General features: G+C 40.8%; 2 protein-coding genes and 1 long non-coding RNA gene across 3 annotated transcripts in view; 1 reads left to right on the top strand and 2 right to left on the bottom strand.

Annotated features, from left to right (window-relative positions):
* The first annotated feature begins 2280 nt into the window (after nt 1-2280).
* On the top strand, nt 2281-12264 carry LOC310878356 (ras-related protein Rab-11A). The gene is made up of 5 exons (XM_083792666.1): nt 2281-2421; nt 5017-5212; nt 7113-7306; nt 8885-8965; nt 11523-12264. Exons 1-5 carry the CDS (start codon nt 2382-2384, stop codon nt 11657-11659), a joined length of 648 nt encoding a protein of 215 aa, XP_083648792.1. The 5' UTR covers nt 2281-2381; the 3' UTR covers nt 11660-12264.
* Nucleotides 12265-13176: 912 nt separating this feature from the next.
* Nucleotides 13177-15668, bottom strand: LOC310878366. Its single transcript, XR_014570894.1, has 2 exons — nt 13637-15668; nt 13177-13455 (listed from the first exon to the last, which is right to left on the bottom strand). It is a non-coding gene; the product is annotated as an uncharacterized lncRNA (long non-coding RNA).
* Nucleotides 15669-20900: 5232 nt separating this feature from the next.
* Nucleotides 20901-22592, bottom strand: part of LOC310855215 (uncharacterized protein) — a 114518-nt gene continuing 112826 nt past the window's right edge. Inside the window, exons 21-22 of the mRNA XM_083760136.1 lie at nt 21674-21904; nt 20901-21192 (exon numbers count right to left, since the gene is read on the bottom strand). Coding sequence (XP_083616262.1) covers nt 21026-21192; nt 21674-21904 — 398 coding nt within the window. The 3' untranslated portion in view covers nt 20901-21025. The remainder of the gene's footprint in view (nt 21193-21673; nt 21905-22592) is intronic.

Genomic DNA, 22592 nt, shown 5'->3' with positions numbered 1-22592 from the left:
AATGAATAACTTGATTATTTATATTTATGAGGATAATATTGAGATTTGAGCTTGATGAGGGAACATCCAGGTCATGTGCTGCAACATAATAATAGTTAGTAGTTCCAATCTAGGCTTGCATATTTCTCTATTGAAGCGGCATCTATTTGTTCACAATTTCTCATTTCTCAAGTTTGAGACATTTCATACATTTTAGGGACTTCTACTCAAGTGATTTGTTTATGTTTTCCCACCCTTGATAAGTGAAGTAAAAATAAAACTAATGTGATACTGTAGATTTCATTAGTTTTATTTCCCCCCGTTTGGGACACCATATATGTTTTGTGGCATAACTCCACGATTATGCAAGCTACATTTACACAATTGGTATTGCTGGATTCAGTAGAACCTCACCTTTCATACAAGCCATCATATGTGTTGCTATGACAATCCATTCCAGAGTCACTACAAAGTAGAGAAGACATCTACATAGATGTACAATTCCGCCTACTGTAGGTATGTGTTCAAATGACTATATCTCATATTGACATTCAGATATTGACATTCAGAATTTCTAGAATGTAGAGGTATGTTCTGGCTTCAAGTATGCCAAGTTTTGAACCTCTCAGAGCTTCCATTGTGAATCTACATGCCTTTAAGTGCCTCAACCACCAGACGGACAGGCTTTATTTTTAGTTTGAGGTGTATAACTTTAAATAACAATTTCACCACTTTTGCAGTAAAATATTTTTATACAAGAATCCATTTCATGTATGGGAGGCCTTAGAGATGAGGAAAAACTATGTTGTGTTTGGTCCTAACTCCGGTAGGGGTATGCCGACTTCTGGGGGCCATTGTCGCAGTACTAATTTGAGTGGGCAAAACCTATACTAAACTAGAACTGCACTCTGTCGAGTGCATACTTGCTTGTAGCAGAGCGCGCAACCGCTGTAGGTGTAACTATTTGTTACCTACCTACTTTATGCATATAAACACCTAGTATTATTAAGTATGGTTCAAGTTTCTATCTATATAAGAAATACAGTTTTATCGATGTAGATATATTCTGGATCCCTTTTTAGTTATTTAAAGAAAAATAAATCATTGATATGTGATGAAAAAAAAGGTATATAAATTGAATTAAAATATGTTATACAGTATAATTATTCTGTAAACGGTGGAATCTCAATATCTCTGTGAAGGAACGTTTGAAATGTCTAATTATTAGGTGTAACTATTTGCTACCTATCTACTTTATGCATGTAAACACCTAGACTTATGAAGTATGGTTCAAGTTTCTATCTTTATTTTCAAAGAAAAATAAATCATTGATATGTGATGAAAAAAAAGTATATAAACTGAATTAAAATATATTATACAGTATAATTATTGTATTACTTATTGTAAATTGTCAATTGTTTTAAATGTATTTCATGTTGGACTATAGTGATATTAATACTAAATCATGATCAGAGTAATATGTGTCTCTAACTTCAATTTCTGTAATAATACTTTCACATTTGTTAAAATATACATGATCTAAAATACTTCCGTAATCTGTAGTTGGATTTGTATTTAATTGTTTATGTTATTTTATGTTATACTGATTATGTATATAGTATACGTATGACTAGCTGTAAATGATGACGTAGGACATACGTATACATATACATATACTATATAGAGTGTGTAGTTGTAAGTTGATTAGCGGTATACTGTGGTTAGCCTACTTTGCGCCAAAAACCGTGACAGCTGTCCTGCCATTTGATGTTTATGCAAGAAAACAGCAAATCTGTGCCTGGTTTGCTGGGAGTCTGGGACCAAACGACCACAAATGACCATATTTCTTACGTCATTATTAAGAGCTAGTCATACATATACACACCACGTACTCTGGTCCCAGCAGATCAGGCACAATTTGCTATTTTTTTTTTTACTGATTATGTATATAGTATACGTATGACTAGCTCTAAATGATGACGTAAGAGATATGGTCATTTGTGGTCGTTTGGTCCCAGCAAAACAGGCACAGATTTGATGTTTTTCTGCATAAACATCGAATGGCGGGACAGCTGTCACGGCGGAAGAGACCGGGCGAAATTATTACTTGCGCGCTCTACTTGCGCAAGTAATAATACTAAATTGTTTATAGGGTCAGTATTCAGATGGGCGACATTGCAGTGTCATGCCGCTTTCTGTCGGGAGAGGCGCTACTGACCCCCTTCACCCATAGACGGAGAATGAGCCTCCCATATCCGTAGAGAAGAAGCCAACGCGGAAGTAGGGTTTTCCAAACAGAATCCCGTTAGCTCGCTGGAAGCAGCAGCAGACTCACTGCAACAAAGATTGATTCATAATAGACTTGTAATTAATCCTAGGATTTTTAATTGCTCCGCGGGACAATGGGGACCAGAGATGACGAATACGATTATTTGTTCAAAGGTAAAAACCGATATGTAGAACCTAAGCGTTTTGTCCCTTTAGCCAGGTTAGCTTGGGTGGCTAACGTTTTTTTTTTAGTTTGTTTGCTAGTTAGCTATCTGGCTAGCTGTCAGTTGTATTTCAACACATTTATCAGTTATTGTGACCTCTTGTGTTTTGCCGAATGATGCCAACTATAATAAGATGTAGCACTCGCAATGTTGAAGCAATTCTTCATATACGTTTAGGTTAATGGTGACAGTAAATGACCTGTTGGCTAATGTTAGCTGATAGTTGCTAACAAGAAACAAGAAGGACTCATTTATAACCCCGCAGTACGACGGTGTTGCTACAGTTCCAGTAGAGTAGAACAACGGTTCCAAGCTAAATGATTAGATGTCTTTATCCACAAGGGAAATTTGTTTTGCTCAGGTCAATGCATACATTCAGGACAATAAATAAATATACAAATACAATAAAACACCCAGAAAAGTACTAGTAAAATAATTATATATTTTTTTAAAGCTATGAAACACTCATAATGTGTGTGCGTGCTGTAATATCTATGTGATATAGCTTGTAGACCTGCTCTTGTTTTGACAAGCAACAGTATGTGGCAGTTAAGTGGTTACTTAGCCCCTTTCGGGACCCTACGTAAAACTTTTCTGATATTTTGTTGATTTTTACGTTGGGTCCCTGCTCACTACTGTATTTTCGTATGGAAATTCCTATATGCGGAAGTGGAGATTCTCTCTAAAATAGGACCCGCGGCATGTGACGCCATTATTTTCCTTGAGTTATTCTGAATTCGGTAACTTTAAGTAGCTATACATCCAGCTGCTAATATCTCCTGTGGCGCGGAAGCCGTTAAGTATTTTTAATCTTTGTTTGACCGATTTGGTCGCTTTATTTCTTCTTGTTTGTTTACCGTTTATTGTACCGCCTCCCGGTGTGCGGTTGGCTTGTGAGGCTACGTCCCTGCCTCTGATCTGCTGTGTCATAGCTATAGCGCCACTAGCTAGCCAGATAGGCGGTACAATGAGGTGTCAATAAACAAGGAAGGAAAAGAAGAATCCAAGCTTCCAAATCGGGCAAACATATATTAAAAATACTTAACGGCTTCCGCGCCACAGGAGATATTCGCAGCGGCATGTATGGGTACTTATACTTTACATATTCAGAAAGCCTCATACTGAAGAATATCGTCAAAGAGCGCGGAGAGGCGGTAAACATGTAAACATGAGCCAGTAAATGTTTTAATCAGGTGGCATGGACGACGTGGAACAGGACCCAATGCACTGGGTCGAACAAATGTCAGAAACTTCAGTAGCATTTGGGTTCTGCTTGGAGGGCTAGTGGTTACTGTAGATTTAGTCAACTAAAATCTTATATTTACTCGATTAAAAGTAGACTAACACTAAAACATTGCAGGTGACTAAAATGTGACAAGAACTAAATAAACTATTCAAGAGACTATGACTAAACTCAAACTCTTATATTGTCTGCGTGTTTGGATATACAGTATGTCATATTAAGTGTAATGTGTCTAATGTGACTATTATTAATGTTGTTGTTATAATTTGAATTACATTCTCAACCGTATGGTTATTTGTTTAAAGCTGCACCATGTAACTTTCATCTTCTACCCTGGATTTGAACCCCGGTTTCCTGCAAAGTTTGCTGGCAAATGTTTTTTGGGTGATTTATTTAGTTAACAAGATATTAAATAATTGATTGGGAATGTACTTGTTTCTGAGAATTGATGAAAAAAATAAAAGTATACATGATTTGAACATGCAAACATAATAAGACCTAAAATGTACCCTCCAACTATTTGTTTAGGCCCCTAATGATTTGCTAATAGGTTGTATAGCAGTTTGTAGCAGTTGAAAAATTAGGCCTAAAGTGACATGTTCAAGCATGTTCAAAATCATGTGTACTTTACTTAACTTAAGACCATTTTCCAATACAAAAATATATTTGGGAAAAATAGACAATTTAACATTTAACAATGTTTAGATGTCCTCCCCACTCTTCCGGTTACCTACACAGCCTTTAACCACAGGTTCCTGTATATGTTGTGTCCTATGAACAGGGAACATGCTTAGTTCCTGTAGTGTTCTATTTGATACTACTCTACCAACTATGCTTATGCAAACCGCTTTCAAACCTACTATACTGTCCTCCTGTTGCATGAAACTCTATTTCTTAGTGTGTTTCATAGTTCAGTGTAGGGCTGGGCGAGACGACTTTGTAACCTTGATTGTGATTAATTAACTTACAAAATAAATAAAATCTAAGTGAGCTTGTAGATCTGTTATTTTCACGCCATTTGCATGCCACCATTGTTCAACAAAGTATAATAGACAGGATTATGTGCGATTATATATTATATTTGTCTACATAATTAAAACAAAATCTGCTTCTTGATTATTCTATCAACCTACATGAGCAAGTAGGTTCAAACTTCTAAATATCGGTGTCGGCCAAATGTCAGTGAAACATTGAGTGTGCCACTGCCCTGTTCTACTGCCCTGCTTACTGTAATAACCAACAGAACTGCCGGTGTGCTGGTCGTGGCGCTGGCTAACTTAGCTTCATTGTGTGTGTTTTCAGTGGTTTTGATCGGTGACTCTGGTGTGGGCAAGAGTAACCTGCTGTCACGTTTCACCCGCAACGAGTTCAACCTGGAGAGCAAAAGCACCATTGGAGTGGAGTTCGCCACGCGCAGCATCCAGGTGGACGGCAAGACGGTGAAGGCTCAGATCTGGGACACGGCCGGGCAGGAGCGCTACCGCGCTATCACGTCAGCGTGAGTACCGACGGACACTGGTTCTCAAACCCTTTTTAACCCATTCTGACCTGAGATCAGATTCTAAAAATGTCTTCTACGTCCTGACAGTTTTCTGAAAAAGCTATGTTTCCAAAAATAGCTAAAGCACAACATAGTGCTAACACCAAAAAGGGTTCCCGCCCAAAATCGGTTAACCCATTCAAACCAGGAAAGAATCTGCATTTTAGAGTTTAGCTATATATACCGGTATATTATATATATTCCACAGTCGATTGACTCCTTTAAGAAATAACTAAAAACCTACTTTTTTAACAAGGCTTTCTTGTTAAAATGTGCTATGCTTCTGTTCCTAACTGTTTTGTTTTCCCTCAATGTTTTAATCTTCTTTTATGCATTTCTATTGTAGCACTTTGAGATTCCATGGAATGTAAAGTGCATTATAAATAAAATCCATATATATATATATATGTGTATATCAGGGACCGGCCGTCGGCGGGCCCCAGTTTGCCTGTCTTTTCTTTTTTACAACCGGGCCGCCCGCATGTTTTCCCCGGCCTTGTCTCTTCCCATTCTCGTTGTGAGCTTGTAGATCTTCTATTTCCGGCCTATGTTACCCTCAGAATAGAGATGCTAGGGTTTTGGCGCCCCCCGTGTTGTGCCTCTGAGGACCCCCTAGGGGCCCCAGACACCCTCTTGAAGACCTATCTTTTAATGTCAAGGACTCCCGGTTTGGTATGCATCAGGTCACATGTCACAGACCCCGGTAACTAACGTTAATGCCAATATTTTGTGTTGAAGTGACTCATTGAAATGTGCTATACACATACCGGTACACTTACCTTTCCTCACTTTTCCATTCCATACGTTCTATTGTGATGCCAAAGCACCATTTTCACTTAACTTGAATTACAGGAAACAGCAAAGTGTTATGCACAATGCACACCTGATCAGCTCAGTGATGGGTGCATAGGCAGGGATCAGACGTATAAAATACTAAACTAACTAACTTTCATTTGGAACAGCAATGTTACAGCCTACACAGTGTGGGTCTTTCTTGGTGACTCGTTGATGGATGGAATGATTAAGCCTTATTTTTGTATTACTATGTAAATGGTGCATTTATATAGCACTTTATCCAAAGCGCTTTACATAGATAGAAAGCCATGAGGGCTTGTTTCCATTGTGGTCCTGGGTAACTTGTAGAGCTATCAATTAAAAATGAGTGGAGTGTTGGGTCTAACGCGTTGCAAAGTAGCGGGCAACTGTCTGTAACAATTACTTTTTGCGGTAATAACTAGCTACCTTTTTCCATTCAGTAATGCCGTTTAGTTACTGTGATTTCAATGGGTGCGTTACCTGGGCTGCGCTACGCTACAACCGATCCAACACAACTCCTGCAGAGTCTAGTCGTCCAGTTTCCCCAGCAGTCCTAATCAGACCCCATACCATAGAGCAGAGCCCATACGTACTTACACTATTTGTTGCGGTCAAAAGTGTTTTATGCTATGGTTGTCCTACACAAGCTGTCGTAGTGCTAATTAAAACAGATCAATTTTGGAAGAATGTATTCCCTCTTTAAGATGTTTTGGGCCTTTTTATGCCGTTATTGATAGGTATAGATATAGACTGACAGGAAATGGGGAGAGAGATGGGGGACATGCAGCAAAGGTGGTCGGTATTGGGACTCGAACCCGCGACACAATGTCAGGCTGGATTACCAGCCTAGGTGCGCAGACCGCTACGCCAGCCGTCCGGGCCCAACTTTCGGGGAAATTCCATCCACTCCTCGTGAGACTTGGTCATGACGCCGGTGTTAGAGACTATGGCGGCTCGTGTGGATTTTAGTCCAAACGTATCCTTTTAACTGTATCTAATCCACCGCATGTGATGTACTGTTCCGTCCTCTCCCTCCGTGCAGGTATTACCGCGGGGCGGTGGGAGCGCTCCTGGTCTATGACATCGCCAAGCACCTGACCTACGAGAATGTGGAGCGCTGGCTCAAGGAGCTCAGGGACCACGCCGACAGCAACATCGTCATCATGCTGGTGGGCAACAAGAGCGACCTGCGCCACCTCAGGGCCGTGCCCACCGACGAGGCACGGGCATTCGCAGGTGAGATCAGCATAAAACAAGCAACCGTGGTGTTGTTGTGACAAAAGGTGTTTGGCTGCCGTGGTGGACCTGAAGAAGGGCTTCATCTTAACCATTTCATAATCGATTATGTTATGATTATTCAATTTATAATAGCTCAGATTTATTTAGCGCCTTTCTAAATACTCAACCTTTCTAAGATAATTAGTGCAAAACAAAATAAATCAGCTGGGAAAAGCTGTTTTGAAGGAAGAAAGGGTGCATCCTTTAATATGGTTGGGGAGTGCATTCCAGAGGGAGGGGGCAGCTACAGAGAAAGCTCTTATCACCCCAGGTACAGAGCTTGATCCTGGGGGACACCAGGAGGTTGGCTTCACTGGACCTGATGGAGGGGGAAGGGACATGATGGAGGTAGTGGGGAACCAGATTGGAACCAGTGGAACATGCTTGGAATGTGCTATATGTATTTGATAAAGAAGAACTACTTCATTCATTTAGTATGCTGCATTCAGTATTCATTTAGTCTGAAAACCCACCTCTTCAGACTCCACCATGGCCCGTAGCACTTGCCCTAGCCTAGCCCCTTAGATAGCACTTTATGTAGACTTAGATAGTATTTTAGACAGACTTATAGCTCGTTATGTAGACAGCACTAGAATTGCATTTTATGTAGTCATAGCACTTTATAGTACACATGTATATTGTAGAGTTGACATAGATACTCCACTGTTACGTTCTTAGTTTATACATGATTCATGATAACTACTTTTTATATATAATGTGATGTATACCATGCTTTTGTTTTTGCTTAAATGTAAGTCGCTCTGGATCAAGAGCGTCTGCTAAATGCCTAAATTGTAAATTGTGTAATAATTAATAATAATAATAATATCTCAAACTTATATAGCGCTTTTCTGAGTACCCAAAGACGCTTTGGGAGCGTACCTACTGTATGTTCCCCAGGTTCTATGTTCCCCACCATGCAAAAAAGGTTCTTTGTTCCCCACTTAGAATAAACCTAAACCAGAAACCTAACCTAGTAATTTGAGTAATTCTAGTAAGACTAAAAGTATTTTAGCAAGTTAGTCTTAGTGTTACTTTTAGTAGCAAATTATTTGAACACTCCATTGAACGTTAGGCCTGCCTAGGCTACTTAAACTATCTAGTCTTAGCCAACAAAAAATTAACACTGGCATAAAATAAAATAAAACATAATTGCTCAGACTCAACAAAAACAAACATTTTGTACTTATTCATACAATTGTATAGTACAAAACACTTAAGTCCTGAAGTCCCACTTACCCTAATGTAAGTGGGGAACATAGAACCTGGGGAACAGGGATGACCCCAGACACTTTACATGGGGGGGGCTTTACAGAGGTAACAACAAAATAAAAACAACTTTATTAGAAAAAAATAAACACTAAAAGCTATAAAAACATTAAAAAGACAGTGAAAAAGGGTTAGGTGTGATGCACTGAAGAAGCTCTGGCAATTATGCTGTGTGTAGGTTTCTCAATTGCATATTTCGCCTGACATCTGTGGAATTCTAAACATGTGATATACTGATAAAACTGTGTCTGTTGCTCTGCCGTGCAGAAAAGAATGGTTTATCTTTCCTGGAGACGTCGGCCCTGGATTCTACCAACGTGGAGACAGCATTCCAGACTATTCTTACAGGTTTGTGTGCCTTTTCTGACATCCAACTTTGGCCTCACACATGAGAGAGACACGCACGCACGCACGCACGCACGCACGCACGCACGCACACACAATTCACTGTTGAGGCCATTTCAGATGGGGAGCTAGTGACGCAGGCGTTCTCGTAGGGGTGCGCAATATGGACAAAAGTATTATCACGATATTCTTTCAAGCCGCATCATGATAAACGATATTATCACGATATTCTTTCGCGTGTTTTTGAGGGGCACTATCTATATACAGGTTTAATGTTTGTTTTTTGTTCAATGTTTGTTTTAAAAACGCCATTGACAATGAAGAGAAATTAATGTTTGTTTTGTCCCTAACACAAACATTAAATCCCATTAACAATAAAGAGAATTTAATGTTTCTTTTGACATGGTTTGTTTTACATCACCTAATCATAGCAATCAGAGCGCCCCTCACATTACACGGGTGTGATTTTGTATGGTTACATTCAAGCAAAAATATTATTATTATTTAATATTGATTATGCGATGGAATATGCTGGGTTTTATGTGAATTTATGCCGCAAAATAGATATATAATATATATCTTTTTTAAAGTGATTAACCTACACCCTATGGTATTGGTTTGGTTCTCAAAATGGGGTCCAGCTGTTCCAGGGGGTCCCCAGCTAAATGTATGAATATCATAAATATCTATTTAACCACTTTAATCATACACATTGGCTATTTGAAAATAGCCGATCTACAAGCTCACACAAAATATTTTTCAGATCGGGGTCCGCAGTCAAATACATATTAATTTATAGGGGTCCTTTAGTGAGCACAGTTGAGCCATGCAAAACGACTGCCTTTCATGATTTTCAAGGCAAAAAAATAAAAGCTTTGTCAACACTCTGCCTGCATTTATTGCACATACCTTGTGTCAATCCTTTGAGAAGTGAAACTCCGGTTTATGTTGTGGTTTTTAACCTCTCTCTAAAGGGATTTAAAATGTTATGCTTGCAAGTGTTGATCCCATCTGCTTCCATGGAATACTATAGCTTTTTGCTGAGGATTTGGTTTGCTGGATATGTTTTTGAACGTGGCGACGTTTCAAGTATGCTACCATCAATGGACGCACGTCACTCAAAGTAGGATTCACTTTAAATTGTCATTATGAAAGTTTCTTGAATTTTGGCGGAGCAGATTAATGTAGGCTACATTATAGAGCAAGGGAGAACACTGACGGACGGTGTACAGTGCAGTCAGCACGCGTACACACACGCGCACACAGCGTGTGTTTTTGCAAGTATGAAGTGTCCGTCGGCGAAACTGGAGGAGTTTGAAAATAATGTTAATTTGGTCCTTGTCCCTTACCGAGAATCCGAAATAGTTCCATACCACTGACGTATGTTCTTTTTGGGAACTAGCCCTTCCTCAACCTCCACTCGCTCCACATCGGAGTATAATTGGCCGTCCATTTCTTTCATCTTTTTTTATATATGTGTAGACAAACTCAGGCTTCCCTCTCTGCCCAGAAGAATGGGGGCGGGGACTTTGGGAGTGCTCAGAAGTTAGAACCCACCTGTTACGGACCTTTTGATTATTTGTTATTTGTTTAAGTATAATTATTATTTATGGTGGCTACTAAATTAGGATAATAATTATAAGTTTGGTATTTGTTATTATGTTTTAGGGCATGTAACAAGTTGTATTTCTTTTGCTACAGTACTCAAGTGAATTGACAGACATGGCTCTGAGTGGCAGATCTATAAGCAAACATGCGGTGCATTAGTGTAGCGTTGTTGGCTTGTAGATTTGTTATTTTTGGTGAAGGAAACCACCGTACTGCAGAAGTATAAATTACACATAGAACTTGCATTCACTGCATCTGATGCAGCGATTTTATCGTGATTGGAAACGATAACTCTAAAAAGCTGTATCGTGGAGACATTGTATCGTCCCGATGATATTTATCACCATATCGAACACCCCTACGTTCTCACCTGGATCAGCGACGCGTCTGCTACTCTGCTCATGAGGAGAGTGGGATGCGTAGCCGTGAAAAAAACTCGCCACAATCCAGTTCTGGTCGCCCACGGCCACAAACGGGCACACGCAACAATTTCACGGGACAGTGCTCACTTGCGCCAATGATCACAAACTTCTCTGCACATCCAAAAGAAACGCACGGCTCTCATTGAAAATGAATTCTCAACGTGCGTCAGTCGCTCGCTGTCTTAAACAGCCTTTCGAAGGGAAATTATAATGGAATTACTAGCACTTTGATTCTAGGATCCATATCATAGGGCATATAATATGCAACATTCATGGATTAAAGTTCTCAGTCGCCACGACTGATTTCAGTCTTTCTGTAGAACAGCAGGAACAATATTACTAAAACGTAATTATTTTACATGGTGTGTTAATTGTTTAGGAAACCGTGCTATAGTGGGGATTTTTCAGTCGTGAGATTTTATGATATTACAGACCTGTAATGGACCCTTAACAGATCTGTATCTCTGAGTGTGTACAAATACATTTGACCTGATTTGATCTGACCGCTCCTTCCCCCTCCCCTCCATCAGAGATCTACCGTATTGTCTCCCAGAAGCAGATGTCAGAGCGTCAGGAGAGCGACATGTCGCCCAGCAACAACGTGGTCAACATCCAGGTGCAGCCCACCGAGAACAAACCAAAGATGCAGTGCTGTCAGAACATCTAGCCCCCCCTCCCACAAGTCCCCAATCCTTCCTTCCTTCCCTCTCTTCTTCTCGTCATCCCCGGCTCCTCCTCACCCTCCTCATCTCCTTGGAGAAAAAAAAAGAATAGAAAAAAAAAATCTACAATTTGTTCACCTTTGGTGTCAATAAAAAGATAATAAATAGACTGCCTCGGTGTACGGTGTGCTGGGGAGAGGAGTTGGAGCCCCGTGCTTAGAAGCCTCGATCCGAATTCTGCACCACTGTGTCCCCTCGTAACCCCCCCTCCCCCCCTCGCCATGCCCCCCCCCCCTTCCCCCAGGTGAAAAAATACGCCAATCGAGGAAGCCAACTGAACGGCCGGTCCATCAACAACAAAGCTCAGCCCCTTCCTGTTTAGGGCGGCATTTCTTATCACTTTAGAAGTCATTATTGTAGAAAGCGCTGACATGTCACAAAAACGTCTTAATATACGAATGTGATTTATTTTCCTGTTTTTCTTATTTTTTCCCCTCTTTTTTCACCTGTTGATTTCCTTCCGTGTTCCTTTTTTTAAATCGACCTCTTCTCTATATTGTATCATATATTTACTAGTAGGTATATATGAATTAAAAGCACACCGAAGATGCTCTGAAGTGTATTCCTATATACAAGCTTATCTCCATTTTTAAGCCTGATTTATACTTGGCCGTACGACGGTGTCGCATACTGAAAGTATGTAATGTACAAGCTCACAAGTGGCCACCTCCGTGGCACCTTGTTAGTTCGTAGATCCGATATATCCGGCTGGCAAAGCCGTCGTATGACGGAGCATAAATTAAGCATTAGGCTACAAGTAGCTCCCCCCTCTTTAGTGCAATGTACTGTTTTGGAAACCATTTGGATGTATTGAGCACCGTGTAGGAATGTGCTCCGTCGCCGTAGTCTAATACGATAGATCTGAATGCTGTGAATAAAAGTGCTAGCTAATCATTGAAACATTTTGCATTAGCTAAGCTTCAAATTTGTGTCATGGAAAAAAAGGCTGAAGCAAACTAGCATGCGTCGAGCGGCTTTGTAACGCATTGTCACTTTGTTTATACTGTGGGTGACAACTTAAGTTCAGGTCAGCTTTGCATGTTTTTTTTATTTTTAAGATGGCACTCTGCAGTATTGTTGCATGTTTTATCCGGTGAAAGATTCCAATCTGGACGGACTAGACTAGAGAACACTACCGTTGCCAACAGGGTGATTTGAATTTGTAGACCATCGCCATGCCAATGAAAACCCAACTATATATATATATATATATATATATATATATATATATATATATATATATATATATAACCATAACCATTCTCAGTGTGATCGGGAATTGGGATACCGTCTCCTTGTTCCTGCTTGTGTTGACAACCTGAATTTGAATGCATTTGCTTCACTAAGCTTTACTGTTCCACGTTACCTTTATGCATACATTTTTGTTTTAGTGCAAACACACAACTATGACTATGCAGAAAATGGCAACCATCTGTATAGCAAATGTAGGGGTTTTATTTAGAGAGCAGTTTGCATAGTGATGTATTCCCACAGGACATTCCTATGATGCTTTACATACAATCAAACATGTTCCCTTTGAATTAAACTATGATGTTCACAAGAGGTCATGTGATGTGACGAGGGCCTGAGAAAACGAGCATAATGGCAAATGTAGAAGTTGGTCTTGTGGTTTTCCCCGAGTGTGAAGTCCTACACTGAGTATTGTTTTCGTCAACATACTTTTTGTAGTCTAGGTTTATATGATAAAACTGGACCTCTTCATTAGATTACATGAGTGTTTCTCAAATGTTTTAATTTCAGGGACTCTCATAATTGAGTGTACGAATGGAACCAAATCCATTTGGTGCGACCCTGAGGGTGCCTAGACCCCACTTTTTATAACCACTGGATTAGATAACGTTGTTTTAGATGTAAAAACATTCTAGCTACATGTCCACTGCAGTTTGATCCTCTAGTTGGACGACAAAAGTTCAGTGACCTCACACCTTGTTTTTGACACTTCTAGCTCTGCCAAGCTGTCTCTTCTAAGGCCTCATTTATATTTAATCCATTGCACGCCTGTATCGCTCGCCGAAACACGGTTGAAAACACGGATATTTTTGGCGTGCGGCACCGCCATGAAACTTAGGGACGATTCATACTCCTATTTTACCGCTGTTTCGGCTCGTCAGAATTTTTCTGTAGTATCGAAGAGCCGACTTTAGGACGGTACCCGCCCCCCCGAACCTCAAATGACGTCAAATTGTAGGCTCTACAATAGGCCGAACCGACTTTTATTCGGCTCTAAAATAGTAGTATGAATCGGTTTTAAGTATAAATCGGGCTTCAGTCAGTCCACGTTTTCCTCGTGTGAGTTCTCTCTGTACGCAGCTGTTGCAAAAAAAGATTGCCGCCCACAAACGTACTTACTTGCTAGATTCATTTCACAGTGCCTACTTCACAACTCATCCCATTCTGTGAACTTCACTGGCTAAAATGAGTCAATTAGTTAAACATAAAAACGACAGCCATGGGGCAGCGAACAGACCTGGTTCACGATCACGTAACGCCTATGTACACCAAGCTGCCTCTTGACTTCAACACAACGCATGCCCCCCCCCCCCCCCCCCCCCTCTAAACGCTGTGTCATTTTGCCTTATGTAGTTCCACACGCCATGGTCATTTATTTTCATGCAGTCTGCTAGCGGTGACGGTGAGGTATAGCCAGCTAGGATGACACACTAATTAGTAGTCTAATCAGTTGGCTGATACTTGTGACCACAGTGAAGTCCTTGAGGTATGGCTACGCCTAATCTATACTTTGTTGCACGGCGGCGTGGCTTGTCGAAAATAACATGTTCAAGCTGATGTGACGCACTGTGTTAATCTGGAAGATCTGCTCTTTTCGGCAAGCCATGCTATCGAGTGAAGGTATAGATGGAGCTTTAAAGCCATGGTAACAAACTATTATTCCACTCCCTGAATTTGTTCTGTTGAACTTCCACGTTCTACTGTAGCTATATTGGTGTGTGACGGTGTTAGGCAGACATACTGTGTGTGTGTGTGTGTGTGTGTGTGTTATGTATGTGATATTGGAGATGCACCGATACCAGTTTCTCCTTCCCGATGCCGATCCCCATGACTTGCGTATCAGTCAGTACCGATCCAATACCCTTAAAGGGTCTGTAACTCTGAGAATATTAAATTTCTAGGACCACCATAACTGAGTGTACAGTACACATGGAACTGTTCCATGTGTACTGTACACTCGGTTATGGCAGTCCTTGAACTTAAATAGTTTTACAACCACAGATCTAGAAATAAATCCAAATTCCGTGAATAATTGTGCAGCTACAAATTGGCAAATTAATAATGTAAATAGTATAAGACAGTAAAAAAAAACTAATCGAAACATTCATAAATATTTCTTTAAATGAAATGATCAGTCATCGGAATGGCATAGACTGCCATACTCACAGATGCCAGCATTTTAGGCAGTATCGGCAGCTTTTCCGGTGCTGGTATCGGAACAACTTTAATATGTATGCCTGAACGTCGATGTGTGTTTAGAGGCAGAAGATGGATAGCTGTTGAAGTGTGTGAGCCTGGCTGGCCATGCCAATGGCGTTCTCTAACAGACGGCATTACCAGCCCGTGCTCTGCCGACACACTGGCTAGCAGTTTCTGGACACGTAGAGAATGATCTTTTTATTTTATATTATATTTCAAATGTGTTTTTTAATGAATTAAGATCATTTCTCATATACCTCCATTATTTCTGTTATTTTTATTGTTTTAATTTGTCTTTTTTTTTTTAAACTATATTGAAATATGCTGTCATTATAACCGACTGTAATTCCAGTGTAAAGATGTAAGTGAAAAGATGTCATTTCAAAGAACTTGGAAGGCTGAATGTGAGGGGGGAGTTTTGTGTTTTGTACAGATTGATAAATTGTACAATTTGTCTCTATCTTAAGTTATCAGTTGATCTTAATAAAGCGCACCAGTCATAAACCTTCACATTTCTTTCCACTTTTTTCCGTTCCCCAAAAGCACAAAAAAGAGAGAAAATTGGAACACACATTTTATCAATAATATGGTATGTCCAAGTCCATACTGATTTCACACAGGCTATTATATTAGGAAATAGACTCCAACATTCTTCTGGTCTCCTAATAATGTGTCCGCCCACTTCACGCAGATACGGGAAGTAAACTGGAAATTGCATATCTCGCTTTTCAATCTCAGATCATATTATAAACATTTATTTCTCTTCAGAAGCGTAATTTTCGCAAAAAATTATAATATTAGCGAGACCGTTTTTATATCAATATAAGACAAGTATACTCATCTTCAGCATCAAATGTGTAAATGTGTAAACCATTCAATTATTATAACTGGCCACTAAAGTTCACTCACTGCACATGTTTTTCAGGCCAAGGAACCCCTATACTAGCTGAAAGAGATGAAGATGTTTTCAGACATTTAACCACTAACTTCATTGTAAGCTTGACCGTATACTTAGACTTCTCTAACCCCCCCCCCCCCCCCCCCTCTGTACATCTTCTTTGTAGATCTGCTATATTTTTAGATAATAGTCCACTTGCCAGAATATGAACCCTGGCATGTTGAGTACCCTAACGTTTATGTTAGAAATGTTGAGTATGGGTCCCCAGCATGTAGAAACTGCCGGATGCTAACTTGCATATGTTGAGAAATTTTCATAATTCGCATAATATGTGACCATACCATTAACAACCTAATATAAGGGAAATAATTGCAAATGTCGTCATGCTTTAAGTAGTACGTGTCAAACTAGGGTGATGCTGAATCCATTCCAAGCATTAGTTTTGCACAAAAAAATACTCCTTGGGCTAAAAACGGCCATAGCCGTCATCACAAATGCGATGAGGTCAGCACATTTAGGCAAGTGAGATACTAGGTATGGAGCCGGCCAGCAACTCCACATCTGACCTCACTGACACTAAATTAATAGTCTGCTTCTCAACTGTGCCGTATTAAGAAGCTCTGTTGTTTCAGCGCAACCTCGCCCTTTAGGACGCTTCTCGCCCTCAGGGCATCTTACTGGAAAAAGGTAATATTACTTTTTACTTTAGTTAATTTGCAACAGTGTCTAATGACCATGACAGATAAAACAGATACTATAACGATTAGACACTACTCTCCCTGAGATACGGCAATTTTATTTGCTGTAGGACATGACACAAATGACGCTGCATGTTGTCGGGCAGAAACCTTGTATCTCAATCAAGGTTATAAATTTTTTTCATCAACGAATGCCCTACTCCGTCATACTAGAGTGTCTCTAAAAACGAGCGAAAACAACCGACGTTCAAGCTCATCGGCTATTATTTTTATTTATTTTTTATATATTTTTTTTATCCCACGATTTTGTAACCCATTTTTCACCCCTGTGTCAATCATCTAATGTGATCCTGGGCTCTACACACCCTCCACCAACCTAGTCCCCATATATGGGGGACAAGGGGAGAGCAACGGACTTGAACTCATGCTTCCTTCATGCCTGAGTGTCCAAGTTGCTCCTTTACACCTGACAGGGGGGAGTTTCCCTGGTTGGACGTAGCACGTGGAAGGAACACGTTATTCCAACCAGTTCCTTTCCCCTCCCCTCCACACAGAAAGGCCCTTTCGCCAACCCCGCCTTCGGGTATGGGCACTGATGACGTGGATGAGGAAACACGCCGCCAGCACCTACAGCGTCCCGAGCGGGAATCGAACCCAGGATCTTCTAGCTGTGAGGCGACAGCACTACCAACTGTGCCACCGTGCCCCTTCATCGGCTATTTTCAAATGGACACATGTTCTTTGTTTTCATTTCCTGAAAGGTAATCGTTTCGGTCATACAAGGTTTCTGCCCGACAGCAACGATAACAATCTGCAATGAACTCATCGACTTTGTTCAAAACAGACAGAATCGTATTCCTCATTGGCAACACGATGACAATAATATACAAGAAAATACAATGAGGAGTGGAATACAGCAACTGATTGCAAACAAACAACATAGAACATGTTCACATGGCAGGTTCCAGGGGGTCCCCAGCAACGTTTCTTAAATATATCATCAATATCAGTTTAACCATTTCAAACCTATTTTTTTTATACCTCAGCTATTTGAAAATAGCCAATCTTCAGGCTCACAATGCGTCGCATCGACGCACGTTGTGAGCTTGAGACGGAGGTCTGCGACCTAATTATTATGTCGTCGTTATTAATTCATTATTATGTTGAGCACCCACAAATCTTTATGTATTAATATTATGTCCGAATACATAAGAATTTGGGGGTTCTGGATATGAAAATTGTTGCAAAACACTGTTTTAAGATATGTATAATCCAATTAAGGTTAATACAAGTACCAGGAATGTAATTTTAGCAGTGTAGAAGGATGATTACAGAAATGTCAACTACAAAGGTTTCATTGATTCTGTCTTGAAAATGTCAGTGAAATACTGAATAGAAATATTGTAGACAGAACGGTGTTAGTAATGATAGGCATTGCTGCAATAAAACATTTATTACAGCAAAGCATGTTTTAAATAAGTCATATAATGCGGTTAAAAAGAATAAGCAGTGGTCATGAAGGTATATTCCCCAGCTACTATACTTTGATTCATCACTGGCATGCATTTAGATTTACAGATTTAAAACGACTCTATTAACACTAGTGTGTAAAGTACACTTAAGCTAAATCCCAATGCTCAGATTTCTGCCGCCCCTCGCCTCCTTAACGTGACCCACGAATTGCTTTTGGAGGAGCCGAAAGCTAGTGGAGATAAGGCTCCCCAAGCTGAACGGAGCGGGGATCAGCGAGGATGCATCGTACCCTTTCACGTCTCTCCTTCACAGAAGATTGCATGACGTATATACAGTACATTCTACGACTCCACATGACAACCCTTTGTAGTCTGATCCAACGATTCAGCTGTGTGACAAGTAATCGCCGCTGCTATAGTAGTTCACAAAGCTTGTATATCTTTGTATATATATATATATATTTTTTAAGATATGTTTTTTGCGGCTTACGCCTTTTATTGATTTTTGAAGGGACAGACAGTAGGCTGACAGGAAACGGGAGAGAGATGGGGGGATGACATGCAGTAAAGGCCGTGTCGGGTCCGGGAGTCGAACCCGCGGCACACTGCGACTGGATTACCAGTCCGGTGCCCAGACCGTTACGCTACGGCCTGGGCCATCTTTGTATATTTTTGAATAGCCAACGCAAAGATCGAAAATGACACAGATGCTTTGCCGGTTTTAATGAGTTTCAGCCAACCAACCACCTCCATTCCTCTCCTCCCTCCTTGCCTCTGTGAGAAAATTAGGAAGTAGCCTATGGAAGTCTGAGTATTGGGATGTGGCTATCCTGTGTGTGTGTGTGTGTGGGTTTTTTTTATATTTTTTATACATTACATACAAAAATGGTAATTTCAGAGAAAATACAGGACCTTTTATGTAAACAAATAAAACAATAAATAAGAAACAGTGTAAAAACAATTGCAGAACTATGCACATAATTGTTCAGTTCTCCAGCCTGAGAACGTTGCAGTTCGTTATGTTCCTCTTGCATCAGTATTTCTTGTCACAATACTGAACCAAAGTTCACCAAGCCAATACTGATTCATAGTTTACCGTCACAGCTCACAATACTGAGTTATGGGGGTCCTTAACGGTTGAGAACCACTGCTGTAAGCAAGCAGTCGACAAAACTGTTAAGAACTGTTAAGAATGCCTTCTTCTTTGAGAGAGAGATAAGGGCAGTCCATACTGTCTCCGACCACCGAACTTTTCGCCGGAAAGCTCCGGTACAACTACAACATGACGTCACTCGCAACTTCTGAAACGCATTCCTCAGATTTTTTGTTCTGAAAGCTGCACTCCCAGATGTTGTGACTCGCCGAACTCTACTTTGGAGAAATAATTTAAGTCTGATCTTTCCGACGAAAGGTTCGGTGGTCGGAGACAGTATGGACTGCCCTTTAGTTGTGAGTGTGTGTGTGAGAGAGCTAGGGTCACATGTGGGAGGGTATGCCATACAAATGTGTGTAAATAAATTACATGATGTATTTTTAAGTGTGAAATAATCACTAGTGTCAACTGATTGTAACTATCATTTCTTTATTTCTATTCTTTGCTAAATGAGCCAGGGGTATATATGCTTCTCCCTGTCCCCTTTTCCAGCATCTTGGACTCTTCTTTATGTCAAATGGACTTGACAACTTGTGCCTTGGACCTTTTGCCTTTGTGATTATGTCTTGCCCAAATTGCACAATGTATGCACCTTTTTTGTTGTCCAAAACTGAATTGAACTTTGTGTTATGTCCACAGTTCATAGTCTTGTCCTATACAGTACATGTACATCAGTTACAGAACAACATGTAACTGGCCGTCCGGTGGCAACGTGAGGTTATATGGCTGTGTTGTCCCACTCATCCCCGTTGTGTCCAGACAGAGGCTCATTGACCATCACAGGTTATATGGCTGTGTTGTCCCACTCATCCCCGTTGTGTCCAGACAGAGACTCATTGACATTGACCATCACAGTCACAACTGCGATCATTCCGTGTAGGACTAGATGATCTGTACATGAGCGTGTGTGCATGACACACAATAGTACAATACGTACTTTTGTTATATTATGTGACTGTGTTTGCGTGTAATATAACTATAGGCCTCAGAGTCAAACAGCATCCTACAGTTGAATAAGAAAACCAAAATAAATAAATTAAATAAACCGCGTTACAAAATTATCCAGTCACCCAGCAGTTCGTCACCCAGAAGGAGAAACCATCTCCCACAATGCATTGTGGACGCCAGCAGGGGGGTGGTCTAGATTAGGCCTATAGGTCTATAGAAGTGGTTCTCGAAGTGGGGTCCAGGGACCCCCTGGGGTCCTTGAGGGGTCCCCAGTGAAATTAGTTAACGTAGCATTTATTTTCTTTTTTACAGTGTTAACCACGTTTATCCCTGTACATAGGCTATTTTATACAAGCACACAATGTGTTTAGGCCTAGTCTTGTCTAGAGAAGTGGTTCTCAAAGTGGGTTCTGGGGACCCCCAGGGGTCCTTGAAGGGGTTCCAGTGGGGGGTCTCCAGCTAAATTGGTTATTATCATAATACAAATTGCCCTACACAAAATAGCCAATCTAAAAGCGTTGCATTGTGCCACGTTTTAACGCTTTAATGTGGAATTATTTTGAGCATTTTAAACACAAATCTTCTATCCCTTCTTTGGCACAAACTCCTTTCAGGTGGGGGGTTGTCCGCAGCCAAAAAAACATCGTCAATATGGGGGTCCTTGACATGAACATGTCTGAGATCCATCTGCTTTAGAGCAGGGAGCTGGTGGGGCTCCCGGGCAGCGGTGGGGTGTGCCTCATGGGCAGCAGGTCGTAGTGGGCAGGGATGTGGCTGTTCCTGGGCAGGTCGTAGGGGTTCTGGGGGTAGCTGGGAACCACCATGCCGTTGGAGCTCTGGACCACGCTGATGGTGGGCTCTGCAACGATACAGAGATTGTATGTGTCAAGTGTTGATTTTCTCAATGACGAAAAGTGTTCGCCGACTACATTTCTTTTCACTGGCGAAAACTAAACTAAAACTAAGCTATGATGACTAAATATATATCAACAAATAAAAACTAGACTAAATATTAAGGAGGGACTAGTGGAGAAGAGATCTAGTAGAACTAAAAGACAAGTCATTTTAGGGTTGGTTGTGTTTGGTTGCGCTGGGTGAAGTCGTCTTTTAAATTTAAAGGGTTAGTTCAGATTTTGGGAAATAGGTCAATAATACAACAAAGCACCCGTTACATACTGTAGCGATAATTCACTTCCTGACTCTCGGCTTCCGAGTGAAACGGCTTTCAAACTAAGAATCTCGCCATGTTAATAGTCTGATCGGCGATCCTGGATTACCTTTTTCAGACACCAGATGGGGGTATTGGCGGTCAATGAGTTTAGTACAGTTACTAAACTCACCCATGTCATAGACGTTCTTGACAGGGGCGGTGCTGGCGGTGGTGGTGACCACCGCGGCGTTGGAGCGGCAGTAGGCCTGGTTGTCGCGGCGAGCCGGGGACTTCATCTCCACGTAGCTGCTCTCTGCGTTCTTATTGGAAGCCAGGCCGGGAGGAGGCGGGTCGTTGATGGTGGCGTACGGGTTCTCACTGTTCAGGGAGCAGGTGCTGGAGCGGGCGCTCTTCATGTAGTCTGTATGGATGCAAGGCACACACACACACACACACACACACACACACACAATAGGGTTTGTTATTGGTTGTCAAACTTAATTTCCAAGGACCAGATCGTATATATTACGCCACAAAACCCCTAACCCCCCATTAAACTAATTATTTAGGTTAGGCCATTGTTAGGCCAAGGTAAGGTATTTGTAAAAAAAAAATATATAAATCAATTAAGTCTCTTATGGGGCAGGCACAAAATAATTTCAAATGGAGCCTGTGGCTAAATACATCAATATGCTGGTCCTTGACCTGAAAATGAGAACCTCTATCTTAGGTATTATGGCTTTTACTTAACAGCTTTTAAATACCAGCATATGAATACTGCTTCAATGTAGAGTACAAATAGCATTTGTTTACACAACATATTATTACACAGTAAAAAGCAGGACGAGGTTGCATACAGTGGCATGAAATTCCATGTCTCTTAATTATGAGCATGAGACTTATTGTTGACACATCTGGAAAGACACAGGTAGCTGAGATCGATACAGGGAAAGCAATTCCAAAAGCATGTGAGCATCAGGAGACATTGAACGGGAAATAAACAGCAGAGAAAATAAACACGGGTGGATACACAGCAGAGAAAATAAAACATAAGGTGAATACACAGCAGAGAAAATAGACATAAGCAGCATTCAACAACGTGTGATGAG

Source organism: Protomyctophum parallelum (assembly GCF_964188405.1).
Source record: "Protomyctophum parallelum genome assembly, chromosome: 2".
NCBI classification, from domain to species: Eukaryota; Metazoa; Chordata; class Actinopteri; order Myctophiformes; family Myctophidae; genus Protomyctophum; species Protomyctophum parallelum.
Note: the sequence above shows the minus strand (reverse complement) of the source record. Positions and strands in the feature narration are given on the sequence as shown.

Coding starts and splice junctions, on each gene's coding strand:
- LOC310878356 (XM_083792666.1), top strand. CDS start 2,382: ATGGGGACCAGAGATGACGAATACGATTATTTGTTCAAAG. Junction 2,422..5,016: donor ATACGATTATTTGTTCAAAG/GTAAAAACCGAT, acceptor GTGTGTTTTCAG/TGGTTTTGATCGGTGACTCT. Junction 8,966..11,522: donor ATTCCAGACTATTCTTACAG/GTTTGTGTGCCT, acceptor CCCCTCCATCAG/AGATCTACCGTATTGTCTCC.